The sequence below is a fragment of the Scyliorhinus canicula genome, chromosome 7, assembly GCF_902713615.1.
Source record: "Scyliorhinus canicula chromosome 7, sScyCan1.1, whole genome shotgun sequence".
Taxonomy (NCBI): Eukaryota; Metazoa; Chordata; class Chondrichthyes; order Carcharhiniformes; family Scyliorhinidae; genus Scyliorhinus; species Scyliorhinus canicula.
This window is the reverse complement of record NC_052152.1, coordinates 94,663,678-94,679,356: the sequence shown is the minus strand read 5'-3', so window position 1 is coordinate 94,679,356 and position 15,679 is coordinate 94,663,678. Positions and strand designations below refer to the sequence as shown.

General features: G+C 42.9%; 1 protein-coding gene across 5 annotated transcripts in view; it reads right to left on the bottom strand.

Moving 5' to 3' along the window:
- The window catches only part of glra2 (glycine receptor, alpha 2), a 233,635-nt gene that overhangs the window by 164,940 nt on the left and 53,016 nt on the right, over positions 1-15,679 (bottom strand). For 2 of the 5 annotated variants that reach the window (XM_038802490.1, XM_038802493.1), the window contains one exon: positions 1,699-1,766. The exons of 1 other annotated variant lie outside the window; for it this stretch is intronic. In XM_038802490.1, the coding sequence (XP_038658418.1) occupies positions 1,699-1,766 (68 nt within the window). Of the gene's footprint in view, positions 1-1,698; positions 1,767-1,859; positions 1,928-15,679 lie in introns of all 5 variants that reach the window. 2 more of the 5 variants (XM_038802491.1, XM_038802489.1) reach the window with 2 other exon arrangements.

The window sequence follows — 15,679 nt, the reverse complement described above, 5'->3', positions numbered from 1 at the left end:
GACTGCCTCCTGAATACTTGCTGTTTTTAAAATTTAAGAAACTATGTTGCAGCAATAATCTGTTCCCCTTCTAAAATCTAATCTCCTCAGGATTTACTGTTCCAAGAAGATTAACATATCCCTGCTTAATGTGTTGCCATGGAATCCTTAGGCCTTCGATTTTTAAGGGAGGTGTTAATCTATTTAAAACAAATAGCTCCCATTAAAATATTGCACAAAGGAATTTAATTAACAAAATTATGCTGTGTGTGGGATTAGTGTGCACACAGATAAGTGCTCATATATTAATCTTCAGAAAGCGTTATTTCCTGCTCTCAAATATGTGCACCTTTACAATAATGGCCAGAATTTCCTGAAATATTTCAGCAACGCAACAGGGTACGTACATGTCTTCTGTGCAAAACATCAAGGAAACTTGGGCATGAATAACTGTTACCACTCAATGACAAATTTCTTCAGTCTCAACACAGATTCTGCATTGCCTCACAAATCCCTTTGTGTTCGATGAGGGGGTTCCCTCCATACCCACACCCGCCCAAGCAAAAGACCGAGGGCGGGATTCTCTCAACCCGGGGCCGGGCAAATCCCCGCGACCGGTGCGTATCGTGCCACACCGTCCCGACGGTGGCACGCGATCGGCGCCGTTGCCGCCAGCGGGACTCGACGTTTTCACGACGGCTGCCCGGGATAAGCCGAGCAGCCGTCGTGACAACGTCGAGTCCCGTCGGCGCCATCCACACCTGCTCTCAGCCGGCGGGACTTCGGCATGTAAGGATCAGGGGGGGCGGCCTGTGGGTGGGGAGGGAGGTCTGACCCCGGGGGGGGGGGCCTCCAATGTGGCTTGGCCCGCGATCGGGACCCACCAATCGGTGGGCCGGCCTCGCTGGCTGGGGGCCTCCTTTCCTATGCACTGGCCCCTGTAGCCCTACACCATGTTGTGTCGCGGGTGGCACGTTGAAGGAAGCCCCTGCGCATGCGTGGATCCCGTGGCACCCGGTTCATCCGGGATCGACAGCTGGAGCGGCGTGAACCACTCCAGTGCCGTGCTGGCCCCCTGTAGGGGCCAGAATTAGCCGTCGGGTCAGCCCATTCATGCTGTTGTAAAACGTGACTGCGTTTACGACGCCGTGGGCACTGAATCCTATAACTTTCCTGTATCGATGCCAGTTCTGAATTGTGTTTCCTGAAGATACTTTAAGCGATTTAAAAAAATGTCTATGTTCATACATAAAGAGGAATTTCAAAAAGGGATGTGGTGTAAATTTTGCATTTTCCTCAGATTCCGTTTTTTTAATGCTGATTTCTGCTTGATTAATGGCAGTTTTTACAGCTTTTCAGCCATTGAGAGGATGTGAAAATGTTGGTGTTTGGTTTGGTATGATTTACTGTTTACGTTTGTATTTTTAGCAAATGGAGAATGTCCATTTCAACAGAATGGTGGCATACTCGCCTTTCCACAATGTGAATGCTGAATTTTACAAAGAATATATTATGGGGTTTTATATTTTCGAAAAGTGTTTCTTTCTGATATTTTGAGTTGGAGCAGTGGTTGGGTACGCAATGATTCACAGATTAGGAAATAGCAGCTGACACAAGTGATTTGGTTTGGTTCTTCAGCTGGTTGGTAAAAGCCCTGGTGGTAGGCTGACAAACTAAGCAATATATTACAAGATGGCCTCAATATTCAGTCCCACTCACCATTGTAGTTTCTGCTATTGAACCAAAGCTGTTGATAAATATGTTGCATGTAACATTAACAGGAGGACCTGCAATTTGAATGATAAAACAAAAGAAAGAAAATTGACAAGCTGCTACCGTACAAGACATCAAGTTATTTGACCGTGGCCATCAGCACTTACCATTGTGGTCTCCGTGACAGAGCCGAAACTGTTGATAAAAATATTGCATGTAACGTTTACTGGAGGACCTGTGAAATGCAAGGACAATGTTGCAATACAAGTTGGAGCAGTGAAAGTACACATGGGAGATGCCATGATGACATTCTTTGATAAGTGAGGAAACATAACCAAACATTCCAAACAAACGTGTGGTAAAAATTTGTCTTTGGTGCCAGTATAAACAGGCAGCATAGAATAAGCAGCTGTTTATATTAACTTTAATGGAGCTGAACATCAGACAGGATATATAATGGACAATTTAAAAAATATATAATTTAGAGTACCCAATTCTTTTTTTCCATTTTAAGGGGCAGTTGAGCATGGCCAATTCACCTACCCTACCGTCTTTGGGTTGTGGGGGTGAGACCCACGCAGACACGAGGAGAATGTGCAAACTCCACACGGTCAGTGACCTGGGGCTATCACTAATTTAGCTCCACCAGCCAAGACATATTTCTACCCACGCACGTAATGCACTTTTTTTTGCTTCTCACCATCTTGTTTCATTATCCATTTTCCTTTCAATCACAACCTCCACCTCACCACAGCTCAATTTCCCCCTTTCTTCAAGGTATGTGGTAATTTGGAGACACAATTCTGTGGTTTCCAGCTACACACTTGAACCTCTATCCATCTACATTTGTGAGATACAAGAGTGAGCATCACCAGGGAAAGAGAGTGTAGCAGTCGAACCGATCCTTTCCTCACACATACTTGTCAGGTGTTGGGGGAATTATGACTGGCTTTCCATTTCTGATTGCTGACAATTTAGAGCAGTGAAAGATAAGTTAAATGCCCTGATGACAGTAATCCTCCACCGGTGTCCGGGTCCGAGGTAAAAACAAGCTGCCCAGATGGATATCTGACCTGAGGTCTTCCCAACCTGAATAATGTGATGTTACATCAGGCAAAGATTTAATTAATTAGCTCAAAAGAAGGCCCAATCCTTTTGGTGTGCTCATTAAAATAATTTGTCCTTTTGGTGATGTCAGATATATAAACATCTTCAAACTAAATATAGAAATTAGGCCACATCAGGCAGAAGAAGATAGGAGACCAACATGTAAATATAACCACCGTACCAGAGACTGCTCTCCCCCTTTGAGAGTTAACTGGCAGTGATTTGACCTGAGTCACCTCAGGTGAGGTTGAGAAGGTAGGGCCTTCATGAATAACCTCAGCCGGTTTGGGAATCGAACCCACGTTGTTGGTGTTGCTCCGCATCATAAAACCAGCCAACTGAGCTAACTGACCCCTTAAGCACTAACATAAGCCAGTATGAGAAGAAAAATGAGGAAAAATTAGAACAGTAAAAATAAAGCTTGCAGAAGCCTCCAGCAAGTTTATGTGCAGGAATTTGGGGCACCTAACTAATAAATACAACTCTTAAGTTTCCTATTCCAGGACACAAGCTATTTTTAACTGTATACATCAGCAAAGCTTCAGAGTCTCCTATTTAAGAAACATCTATCAGATGGTCTCTCGCTATACTGCTTGAGCAGTTGGTACATTAATGGCTGGATAATTAGTCTTTGAAACATGCATAAGCCTTTAACATTTTAATAATGAATATTATTCACTATACTCAATATGATGTGAGGAAGTGCAATGAATTATTCAAATGTTGTAATATTGCAATTTTACTCAAATGTCTATGAACAGAGTGAAAAACATAATGCTGGAAAACAGTAAGTGAAAGCAATACTTTCTGCAGTCATCTCTAATCTCATTTAATTCATACTACTGAAACCACTTGAATAATAAATTCTGTCTGTGCACTCTCTTTTAAAAAAAAAATTGGAACCTGTTTATAAAGAGCAGATTCATGAGACTGTACTCACTAAATAAAATCACACAATGTTCTGTGACATTGTTGCACAAGTCTAAATAGTTAATTTCTGGTCAGTGCAAATAATCTGTTATGAATATAATTCGTCTAATGTGCAAATTTGTCAATTATGGAGGTGACCAGAAAGCATTGTAAAAAATGTTTATTAAATAAATGTCAAAATTTTATCATCTTTTGACTTGTTTCATGGAATTTTATAATGTATGTGTTCAATCAGATTTTTAAAAATACTTCTTTAGCAAAAAAGTTTTTAAGCCAAGAATCAAAAGGTTAGCATATCTGATTTGCTCTGATAGCAAATTAAGGAATCTTGGGACCTCTGTTAAAGATCTGTCAGGGTCTGTCGGCAGAGAAAGATACAAACAGACAGTGCTGATAATTAAAAAAATTATGGGCTAGCTTTCGGAGTCGAAGCTTTTTGTTTAAACATGTTTATTTTGAACATGGTGTAAAAATAGTCCCACTCTATAAGAATATGATGCATAGTTAAAATATGTTTTACACAAATGCAATACACCCAAAGATCAGCTGTGCTATTTACCTGATAAACTGTAAAGAACCAATTGTAACTTTGTTTATCTTCTCCAAGGGCTAATATATTGTGCAACAGGAGTGTGGCCTTGGCATCAATGTTAATACCAACCAAATGAGTCAACAGCATATGGAGCACTTTAAAGTTAAGGAAATCTATGAAAGTCCCCCCTCCCAGTGTTACCCTGGGCATTTATCAACTGTCCTTCTGCCTCACATGCTGGTCCCATTTATTTCTGTTACTTTACAGCTTTTGCTGCTTGAAGAAATCAAGAATTAAAAGAAAAGTAAATTTGCATTTAGGAATACAAATGTCTTCAACATGAAATGGAGAAGTGTGAGGTGATGCATTTTGGTAGGGAGAACATGGTGAGACAATACAAAATAAGGGGTAAAATTCTTAAGGATGTGAAGGAGCACAGGAACCTGGGTTTATATGTGCATAGATCATTGAAGGTGACAGAACCGGTGGAGAGCAGTTAATTAATAATATTCTGGGCTTTATTAATAGGGACATAGAGTACAAAAGAAAGGAGGTTTTGCAGACCTCAACTGGAATATTGTGTACAGTTCTGGGTGCCACAATGTGAATGCATTGGAGAGAATGCAGAAGGGGTTTACAAATTTGGTTCCAGGGGTGAGAAACTTCAATTATGAGGGTATATTGGTGAGGTTTTGACTGTTTCCTTGGAGAGAAGAAGGCTAAGAGGAGAGATGTTTAAAATCATGAGGGGGCTGGACAGCGGAGGTAGGGAGAAACTGTTCCCATTCGTCAAAGGATCGAGAATGAGAGGACACAGATTTGAAGTGATTTGCTAAAGAAGCAAATCTGATCTGGAATGTACTGCCTGGAAGTGTAGTAGGGGGAGGTTCAATCTAGACATTCAAGAGTGCATTGGATGATTATTTGAATGTACTTAAGGTGCACGGGTAAGGAGAAAAGGCAGGAGAACGGCACAATGAGCCAAATGGTTCTGTGATTCTGTGACATAGAAAATTAAGTCAAATGCGGTGCAAGTTAATTATGCACATAAGGACTACAGATAGACAATATTTTATGACTTTATGTAGTTTTAGTTTATGTTGAACATATGAAAGAATGAATTCTAAAGTAATAATATTCGATGAAGTAAACTGCATCGTTAATAAATGTACCTTTCCATTCGTGAGCAATTTGATTAGAGAGCAATCTGCATATTATTTGCACTAAAATTTCTGTTGATTTTGTTTTTAATCTGATCCTGTGTTTGAAAACTTTTGTTCAAGTTGTGAATGTTTCTAACATGACTGCAAGTACCAGTTTTGAAATCCTATCTAATCCATAGATGTAACTGTGTGTTGAAATAATCCTGTTGTGAGTTAAATTATCTACAACATTGATGCAGCTTCAACTGTATGCTCTCTCCCGCCAACAGGTCTAACAATTCTCCTAATCCTTACCCAGCATCATCACATAAAGATTATACAAAAAATTTTATTCAAAATAAATATGCATTTAAAAAATAATAGTTAAGATAATAATTCTGATCAATGTGAAATTACACAAACAATAATGGTTACAGCAATTTTTAAGGATTAATTAAGAAGCTTTGTCTCAGTTAGACATTCTTACCACCGACTATGAAGTATTTTGTATCCCTATTTCTGTAAAATAGGTTACAATCCCCAGAAGAAGTCCATTCCAGCCAAAAGCCCAATCATACAACATTCGTGTGCAATTTACCAGATTGTATACTCTTAATTACTGATCGGTTGACATCTATTTCTTGCTCAGTAGCTCAGCTCTTTTCAATCATTGTTTTGGCTTTGATTGCTTTCTGCGTTTCTTGACATTCTGGTGTATTATTACAATTCACAATGATGATCCATGGTTTTTGAACAAACAAACAATTGGAGCAGAAATAGGCCATTTGACCCCTCACGCCTCTTCTGCCATTCAATAAGATCATGGATGATTGGTTAGTGCTTCGAATTCCACATTCACATTTATCCTCAATAACCATGATTCCCTCATCTAACAAGGATCTATGTGCATCCATCTTAAAAATATTTAATGACCCCCACCTCCATCGTCTTCCAAGGCAGAGTTCCAAAGTCCCACAACCCTCAGAAAAAACTTTCCTCTATTTCTGTTGTAAAAGGGCAACCCCTTAATTTAAAACGTTGCCTCCTAGTTCTGCATTGACCCACAGAGGGAAACATCCTTTCCAAATTCATCCTGTCAACGCTGTTCAGGACCAAGCCACCCCTCTAAACACAGTGGAAACAAGCCCAGTATATCCAACCTTTTCCTCATGGATGGAGTACTTGTAGTGAAAAGTCACCATAGTCCCATAGGCTGCTCACCCTTTTTTGAGAGCGGGCTGACTGGTGGTGAATTAGCCTGAGAGTCAACACATCTTAGGCAAAGGGCAAGGTTGAGAGGTGGGGTCTTCATGGAAAACCTTGGCCTGTGCAGGAATTGAATGCATGCTGTTGGCATCTCACATAGCCTTCCAGCCAACTGAGCTAACCGACCTCCTATGAATACAGTATGGTTACAAGGGTTGCGAGCTTCAGTTTCCATTCTCTGAAACATACAAAAAAAGTCTCATTGAATGCTCAACAGATATAACCTACCAGAGACACACTATTCCTCTGAGGGGAAGTGCACACTCTAGGTTTTAATGGCCTATTAGAGGCCTACTTCCTGAAAGGACTTGTTCTGTGATTGGGAGGCAAAGAAGGGATGTAACTGCATGACCATAGGCCTGGGCTATTCTCCTGGTTGCTGACATCAAGTGCTTCTGTGAATTTCTGGAAATTAGCAATCCCTTAAACTCAGGACAGCATAGTGGGGCAGTGATAGAATAAAAGTGGTTGGACTTCCCTTCTGCCACCAAAGGAGATTGGTCATGGAACTCCCACTGATCCATTGTGACTCCACCTTCTCTTCCTTTTTCAGGCCTCGGGGCCAATGCAGGACAAGTTATCCAGATGAGAACCCACTGCTGCCAGGCATCAAAAATCCAGCAGTACTGGAGCAGATGGCTACTTCACCACCAGGGGAGGAAGAAGCCACTTAAAGCTCCAGGAATCTATAATTGTTTTAGGTCTTCGATGAGGTCAAAACCAGTAAGTGAATTGGAAGAATGATCTGATTTGATTTATTATTGTCACATGTATTGATATACAGTGAAAAGTATTGTTTCTTGCATGTTGTACAAACAATGCATACCGTACATGGGGAAGGAGAGAATGAGAGGGAAACCCCCAAAAAAGTAACAACAAACATTCTGTCGCTGTGCCAGAAAACATTACTACTCTTCTCCTTGCAGCTGGCAGGATTAGGAGCATTGGCATGGTGGGTGAAGGGGGTGGTACTGAAGAATCAAGATGGGGAGGGAATGCAGAAATAGGTTTCACTACCTAATCTTTTCATTGTTGAACCATCTAATATGAGACCAAAGCAAATCCAGGCCAGTGAATCTCTGCAGGATTTCTCTTCACAGAAATTGGGTAATCCCAACCACAAATTAAAGATCCATTTTGGATCTTGTCTGGCCCACCTATTACCATCATGGGCGGGATTCTCCAGGAATCGGCGGGGCAGGCAGAAACAGCACAATGGAGTGGCGGGAACCACTCCAGCATCGGGCCGACCTAAAGGTGCAGAATCCTCTGCCCCTTCAGGGGCTAGGCCGGCGCCGGAGTGGTTTGCGGCCGGCGTGGAAGGCCTTTGGTACCGCACCAACCGGAGCCGAAGGGACTCCGCCGGCCGGCGTGGGTCCGCGCATGCTCAGGAGCATCAGCAGCTGCTGATGTCATCCCCGCGCATGCGCGGGGGGGGGGGGGTTCACCTCCGCGTCGGCCATCGCGGAGGCTTACACGGCCGGCGCGGAGGAATAGAGTGCCCCCACGGCACATGCCCGCCCGCGGATTGGTGGGCCCCGATCTTGGGCTAGTCCACCGTGGGGGAACCCCCCGGGGCCAGAACGCCCCGCGCCCTTCCCCTCCCGAGGACCCCAGAGCCCACCCGCGCCGCCAGGTCCCGCCGGTAAAGGACCTACTCCAATTTGCGCCAGCGGGACCTGCATTGAATGGGCGGGACTTCGGCTAATCGTGGGTCGGAGAATCGCCGGGGGGGAGCCCGTCGACTGGCGTTGCGCGATTCCGAACCCTGCCAAATCTCCGGGGCCGGAGAATTCGGCAGCTGGCGGGGATGGGATTCACGCTGCCCCCTGCCGATTCTCCGACCCGGTTGGTGGGGGGTGGGGGGGGGGGGTCATAGAATCCCGCCCCATATTTTTCCATTGTTTTCATTGTTGTACCATCTAATATGAGACCAATGCAAATCCAGGCCAGTGAATCTCTGCAGGATTTCTCTGGCCCACCTACATTACTATCATAAATAATGTCAACTGCATTGCTTAATTTTAACTTATAATTTCCATGTACCTCCAATTAGATGGCTTAATAATTTACCATCAAGTTAAAGTACAGAGGAACTACAAATAAGGTGCAATAAACTGATTGGTAATTGTATGTTATTACTGTCAATGCATAGAAATGTGTTGAATGCTTGGGAACCAGGATTCCAACGAATTTGATGTTCATATATTGTGATATAATCTAATGATTCTTTTTTCTAGGTTAAAGTAACTCAACCAGAAAATACTATTCTGAATTATTTATTCAGCAACCAAAAAGGGCACTCAGTAGAGCACATATCCCTTCTACACTATGCTAACTCTGCAACATTTGTTATTCTCTAACTCTTCCTTAAGGCTTTAACATACTTTTGTTGATGCTCTGCACTTAAAAAGCTGAAAAAAAAATAAGTAAGAGCTCCACCTCACTGAGGAGATTTCAGACAAATCTATCTCCAACAACCTGCTCTGAAACCTCTGCTTACATTTTGACAACCATGGTAAATCCTGGAAGCTGCGACGAGACGATCTACTTCATTCAAAAATAATCAACAACACTCTAAATTAAACAACCCACAACATTCTTTAAGAAAAAATTCAGTTTGTCCTATCTCCAAATTTTAATGGATTCTTAAAAATTCCTGCGTCCAGATTTGCAGCAAAAACGAATTAGTAATTTCTTGGGCCATACCATATCTATGCACCAAATTTCAGAAATGTGTCCATTCGTTTTGAGCTATTTTATTTTAAAACAACAGGGATGGAAACATTACCTCCACCCACATTCAATGATAATGAACAATACTGCTATATTACACCTAGCCTTGGCTCAATGGGTAGCTGGTCTTGGTATGCCTTCGTTTTAAGATGAAAGGTTCATGGTTCATGCCCTATTCCAGGCCTTGAGCATGATGGCCTGAATTTTGAGATAATGATGACAGCAAAACTACCAATGTCTTTGTTCCCCTGAAACCAAGTAGCAATCTGGAGTCTGTACATGTGCAATTAAATACTGAACTCTGAGCTTCTCCAGAGGTTGCACTGCATTTGTCCATGTAACTATTAATTTTGTCCGGAATTATTGGTTTTAGAAATTTCCCCACCATCAAAGTAAAACTGACTGGCCTGTGGTTGCTGGCCTTGCCTTTACACCCTTTTTTGAACAAGGGTGAAATGTCCTCTAGCACCACTTCCAAGCCTAAGGAAGATGGAAAAATTATGACCAGTGTCTCTGAAATTTCCACTCTCATTTCCCTCCGTATTCTTCGATGCATCTCATCTGGTTCCAGTGCCTTATCAACTTTGTACATTACCTTACTTTTTACCATGGCCTGGCCCTTTTTCTTCATAACGACACATGTATAATATTAATTTAGTCCCTCGGCTATGCTCTCTGCCTCCATGTGTAAATCCTCTTTTTGGTCCCTAATAGGCCCTAAATCTCCATTTACCACCTCTTTACTATTCAGATGCTTATCGAAGACCCTGGAATTTTCTTTTATCTTGGCTGCCAGTTTCTCCTCAAGGGTCTGTGCTTTTATTATTTGTGTCACCAGCTCACATTTGAACCTTCGATATTCAACTTGACTTTCAACTGTGTTTTCTACCTGGCACCTGTGATAAGCACATTTTTTCTTCTTTATCTTAATCTCTATCTCTTTTGTCATCCAGGGAGCTCTGGATTAGTTTGCCCTATCTTTTCCCTTTTGACGAAAATTACCTCAACTGTGCCCAAATCATCTCTTCTTTGAAGCCCACTGTTCAGTTATTGTTTCTCCTGCCAACTTTTAACTCCAGTTTATTTGACACAGGTCAGTTCTTACCCCATTGAAGTTTGATTCCCCCCCCCCCCCCCCCCCCCCCCCCGTTCATTTTTCTTACCCTGTATTGTTCTTTTCCCTTTTCCATTGTCAGTCTCAAACATATCACTCAATGATTATTATCCCCTCAATCTTCTCCTTCTGACATTTGATCCATTTGGTCCACCTCATTTCCAAGAACCTGGGACTGGATTCTCCGCCCCACCGAGCCAAACTTTTCTGTTTCACCCCACCAGTGGGATGCTTCATTGCGCTGGCTGGTCAATGGGGTTTCCCATTGGTGGGGCTGGCCCACGCCATCGGGAAACCCCTGGGCATGCAGCAAAACGGAGCATCCCGCCGGTGGAGAATCCAGCCCCTGGTCTAGCGGAGTCTTTTTTCCTCATTGGAATGGAAACATAATGGCTGAAGAGCATTTTCCTGAACACACTCCAGAAACACTTGCCCCTCTTTGCCCTTTACCATCCCAGCCTAGATTTGGATAATTTGAGTCCTCATTATAACTATTCTATGATTTTTGCACCTCTCTGTAATTGCTTTGCAAACGTGTTCCTCTATATTCTTCTGACTTGTTGATGGCCTGTAGACTGCACCGAACAATCTAAGTGCACCTTAGCTAGAAAACACAGTTGAAAGCCAAGTTGAATATCTTAGTCAAATTGATTCTGACCTAGATTTCCCAGGGACAGCCTCTTTCTTTCACACTTCAATACTCTCCTTTATCAGTACTGCCAGCCCCTTGTACCCAGGGATATTTAACATCCAAGTCCTGCCCTTCTTTCAGCCAGGTCTCTGTTATCGCCATGTTTCCACATGTCAATCAGCAGCTGTAATTCACCCATCTTATTGACCACACTCTGTGCATTCACATATATGCACACCACCTGATTTAGACTCTATTACTTTCCACTTTACTCTGACCCTACCTATTAACTTATTATTCCCTGCTCTAGTGCTAGCTATCTGTCCGAGCATTATGTACCCCTTGGTATTCCTCTCAATCTTATCTCCTGGGTTACACGTGTGCATCTACTATATGTCATATCTCACATAATGTCAATTTGAATACAGTCGTACTTCTCATGAGTCCTTAATAATTCAGTGACCCAATTTGAATGCAGCATTTTAGGTAAGTCCATCTCCAGTAGTTTGAAATCACCTACTCAAACTATAGTGGGGGAGGGAGATGGATGCTGCTGTGAGATCAAAGGGATAATTGGAAAGCAAGATTTAAACTGAAATAGCAAGACATCATTCAAACATCAGGTGGGAGCAAAAGTTGCAGAAAACCTGGGCAGCAAACAAAGAAATAGGAGAGAAATGCAGAGGGCAAGAAAAGAGGAAAAAGTAAATGAATCAAACGCAAGACATCCAAGCAGAAATAACAGGAAAAGGGAATAAAGGAGTCAAAAAGTGGAAGAAAGGGAAGATAAACTGAGGGGGAAAAAAAGCAGAAAAGAGGCAAAATACTAATTTGCCTGAATGCTTAAGCTTGGTTCCAACATGGGCCCTCCACACAAAGCATTTAATATCTGTCCTCAGACAAGGTGTCACCTTCTATTCTAACATGTTGGGGATAGAAGAGCTGAAAAGTGCTCTCCTAGATCTTGGGCGTGATTTAGCGGACTGCTGTTAAAGTCCGCTGTCAGGCACGTTCAGTTGGGTATTTCTTGGTGGCTGCAGGGCCAAGAAACATCCTGCTATTCAATGGCACTTTGCCCGTTTTCTTTTGGCCTCAGGGAGTTTCTCCCCTGCTTATTGACTCACCATCTACTTAGCAAGACCCCACCCCCCCCCCCTCAGGACTGACACCTGGCAGTGTTGAACTGCTGCTTGGGCACCCTGTCACTCCCAGTCCAGCAGTGCCCCATAGCACTCTGGAAGTGCCAGGGTGGCATTACCAGGGTGTCCAGATGACACTGCAAAGTGCCAGGCTGGCAGTGTCAAGATGCCAGGGAGAGTGCCTGGGTACCAGCCTGTCCTGTCCCCATCCACCTGGGGGTCTACAATGGTCGGGGAGGCCACCCCCCCCCCCCCTCCCAGGTGCTGTTACGCCTGATCCGCGTTTGTGTGGATCAGTACTAAACGGCACCCTCACGAGGTCTCCCAGGCACGGCCGGTGAAATCCGGGTGTCGGTTGAATCCATTTGTTGTGGTATAAATGAGCCATTAGGCTCATTTAAATATTCATGTCTGGACCTCGTCAAGTAAGGGCGATCAGCCCGGATTGGAGCACAATTTGGGTCTCTCGTGCAATTCATCCGTTGTGCTCGGATCCATGTCGGGCGCAACGGAGTTGTTGAGGAAAAACCGAGACACCATGAAAATTGCTGTCTGCTTCCAAATGGGAGGCCAAATAAAAAGGAAGAAGGTGCCGAATTTTCTCTAGATTTTAAGTCGCGTAGCAACAACCTTCTAACATCTTAGCTCAATGTTTGTTGAACGTCCAACTTTCGCCTTTTTTTTTAAAAAGAGTACCCAATTAATTTTCTTTTCCAATAAAGGGGCAATTTAGCGTGGCCAATCCACCTACCCTGCACATCTTTGGGTTGTGGGGACGAAACCCACGTAAACACGGGGAGAATGTGCAAATTCCACACAGACAGGTGACCCAGAGCCGGGATTGAACCTGGGACCTTGGCGCTGTAAGGCAGCAGTGCTATCTACTGTGCCAACTTTCATCTTCATATGATTTTACATGCTTGGAGTGATAATTTCCTGGATTGTTCTCCTGATCTGTTGTTATATCTTCTCCAACGTTTACATGGCGTATCTGGCATTTTCTACCATCTTCCTCTGAAGTTAATGATGGAAGAATCCTTAAGGAAATTCTACCTTGATGAATTTACTTGATGAACTATTGACCTAATTCAGTTGACTAGATTTAATATAGATTTCCACCTGTTGCACTGAATATCACATCTAGGCCCTGAACTGTGAGCAATGCCAAGAGAGATCCAAATCATAAAATTAAAAATTAATCAACGATGGAACGAAGATGCATTAATGCATCAAGGCACATATAATGCACAAGCCCTTTATCATTAAATCAATGCAAAGTATTGCAGTGTGGATGAACAGTGCACTCTGGAGATCAATATCATTAAATTAACTGCATTCTTATATCGGAGATTATAGTTCATGACAATTCTGTAGAAAGTACTTTTAACTTTAAGTCCCATCTCTAATCGATTATGAGATTTTTGTTCTTTGTCATAGCTGAATATCTTGCCACCTTAATTTGGGAAACAGTTGGGTTTGCTGAAATGCATGAGATTATTTGGGCTTTCCAGTCCCCCATTCATCGAGATACATAGTGGCTCCATACTTTTCTGGACCATTGATCCATAAACATATCAGAGACATTCCCTCCATCGTAAGGTTAGAAATGGGAATTGTACAATATTCAGCACCATTAAGATTCCTCAGACACTGAAGCAATCCATGTCCATATGCAGCACGATTAGGACAATGTTCAGGCTTGGCCTGATAAGTCGCAAGTAACATTTGCATTACAGAAGTGCCAGGCAGTGACCATCTCCAACAAGACAGAATCTAATCTGAGGCCCTTGACATTCACTGGCATTACCATTGCTAATTCCCCCACTAACAACACCCTGAGGGCTACCTTTGAGCAGAAACTGAACTTGGCAAGCCAATTAAATACTGTGACCATAAGGGCTGGTCAGAAGCTGGGAAACCTTAGGCGAACACACCACCTGCACCCCCCCAACCTCTTCCCGCCTCCCTCCCAACTCGCACGCATACATACACACACACACAAAGTCTGTCCACCACCTACAAGGCCCAAGTCAAGAGTATGATGTGGTAGAATACTCTCCACTTGTCTGGATGAGTGCAGCTCCATCAACACTCAAAAAGCTCAACACCATCCAGGACCAAACAGTCCACTTGATTAGCATCCGATCCACCACCTTTAACATTCAATCCCTCCATCACCGACAAACAGTAGCAGTGTGTACATCTAAAAGTTGCACAGCAGCAACCTCACCAAGGTGCCTTTGACAAGCCCCTTCCAAACCTACGACATTTACCAGCTGAAAGGGCCAGGGCAGGAAGTGCATAGCAACGTCACCATCTGCACGTTCTCCTCCAAGCCACATACCATCCTGACTTGGAAATATATCACCATTCTTTCAATGTCCCTGGGTCAAAATCCTGGAGCTCCCTCCCTGTCAGCACAGAGGATGTACCTACGCCACTTGGATTGCAGTGGTTTGATGCTCACCACCACCTTCTCAAAGGCAATTGAGCGTGGGCAATAAATATTAGCCTAACCAACCATATTCATAAAAGAAAGAAACCTACAGCTCCTTATGCTTCTTGCAGTTATGAATTACAATTTATGTTTAATTTATCGTACTTTTCAACAGCTATTGGATAAATCAGATTACGTTGGCTCACTAAATTATTTAATTTAGCTGAAACTACTTCAGCGAGAGGGTGGTTAGAATGTGGACTTCACAACCATGAGGAATAGTTGTGGTGAATAGCGTAAATGCAGTTAAGGTGCAAAATAAACACGAGGGAAAGAGAAATAGAACTTTATGCTGATGGAGTTAGATAAAGACAGGTGGGAGGAGACTTGTTTGGAGTATAAACAACGCCATAGTGTAGGTCACCCTGATATTTTCTGGTATGTTTTTGTATTAACAAAATGCACATCATTTATATGCCACTACAGTGCCATGCGTTTGCTGCAGATTTGCACCCCAGATAACTGCAACTCTGTCTCAGTCAAAAATAAAAGCATAATAAACGGAATATACAATATCCTGCCTTACAATTGGTTAATTTCACCAGCTATGGGCTTGCTAATTTCAAGCATTAGGTGAGGCCAGGATTTGAAACTGACTCCTGACAAATGTGCGTTACTGCATTTTGGAAGGTCGAATAAAGATGTGAAATATACAGCAAATGGCAGAACCCTTAAGAGTATTGATAGGCAGTGGAATCTGTGTGTACAGGTGCCCAGGTCACAAAGTGGAAATGCAGGTGGAGAAGGTAGTCAAGAAGGCGTACGGCATGCTTGCCTTCATCGGCCGGGGCACTGAGTTTAAAAAATGGCAAGTCATGTTGCAGCTTTACACAACCTTAGTTAAACCGCATTTGGAATTCAGTGTTTAATTGTGGTTGCTGCACTACCAGAAG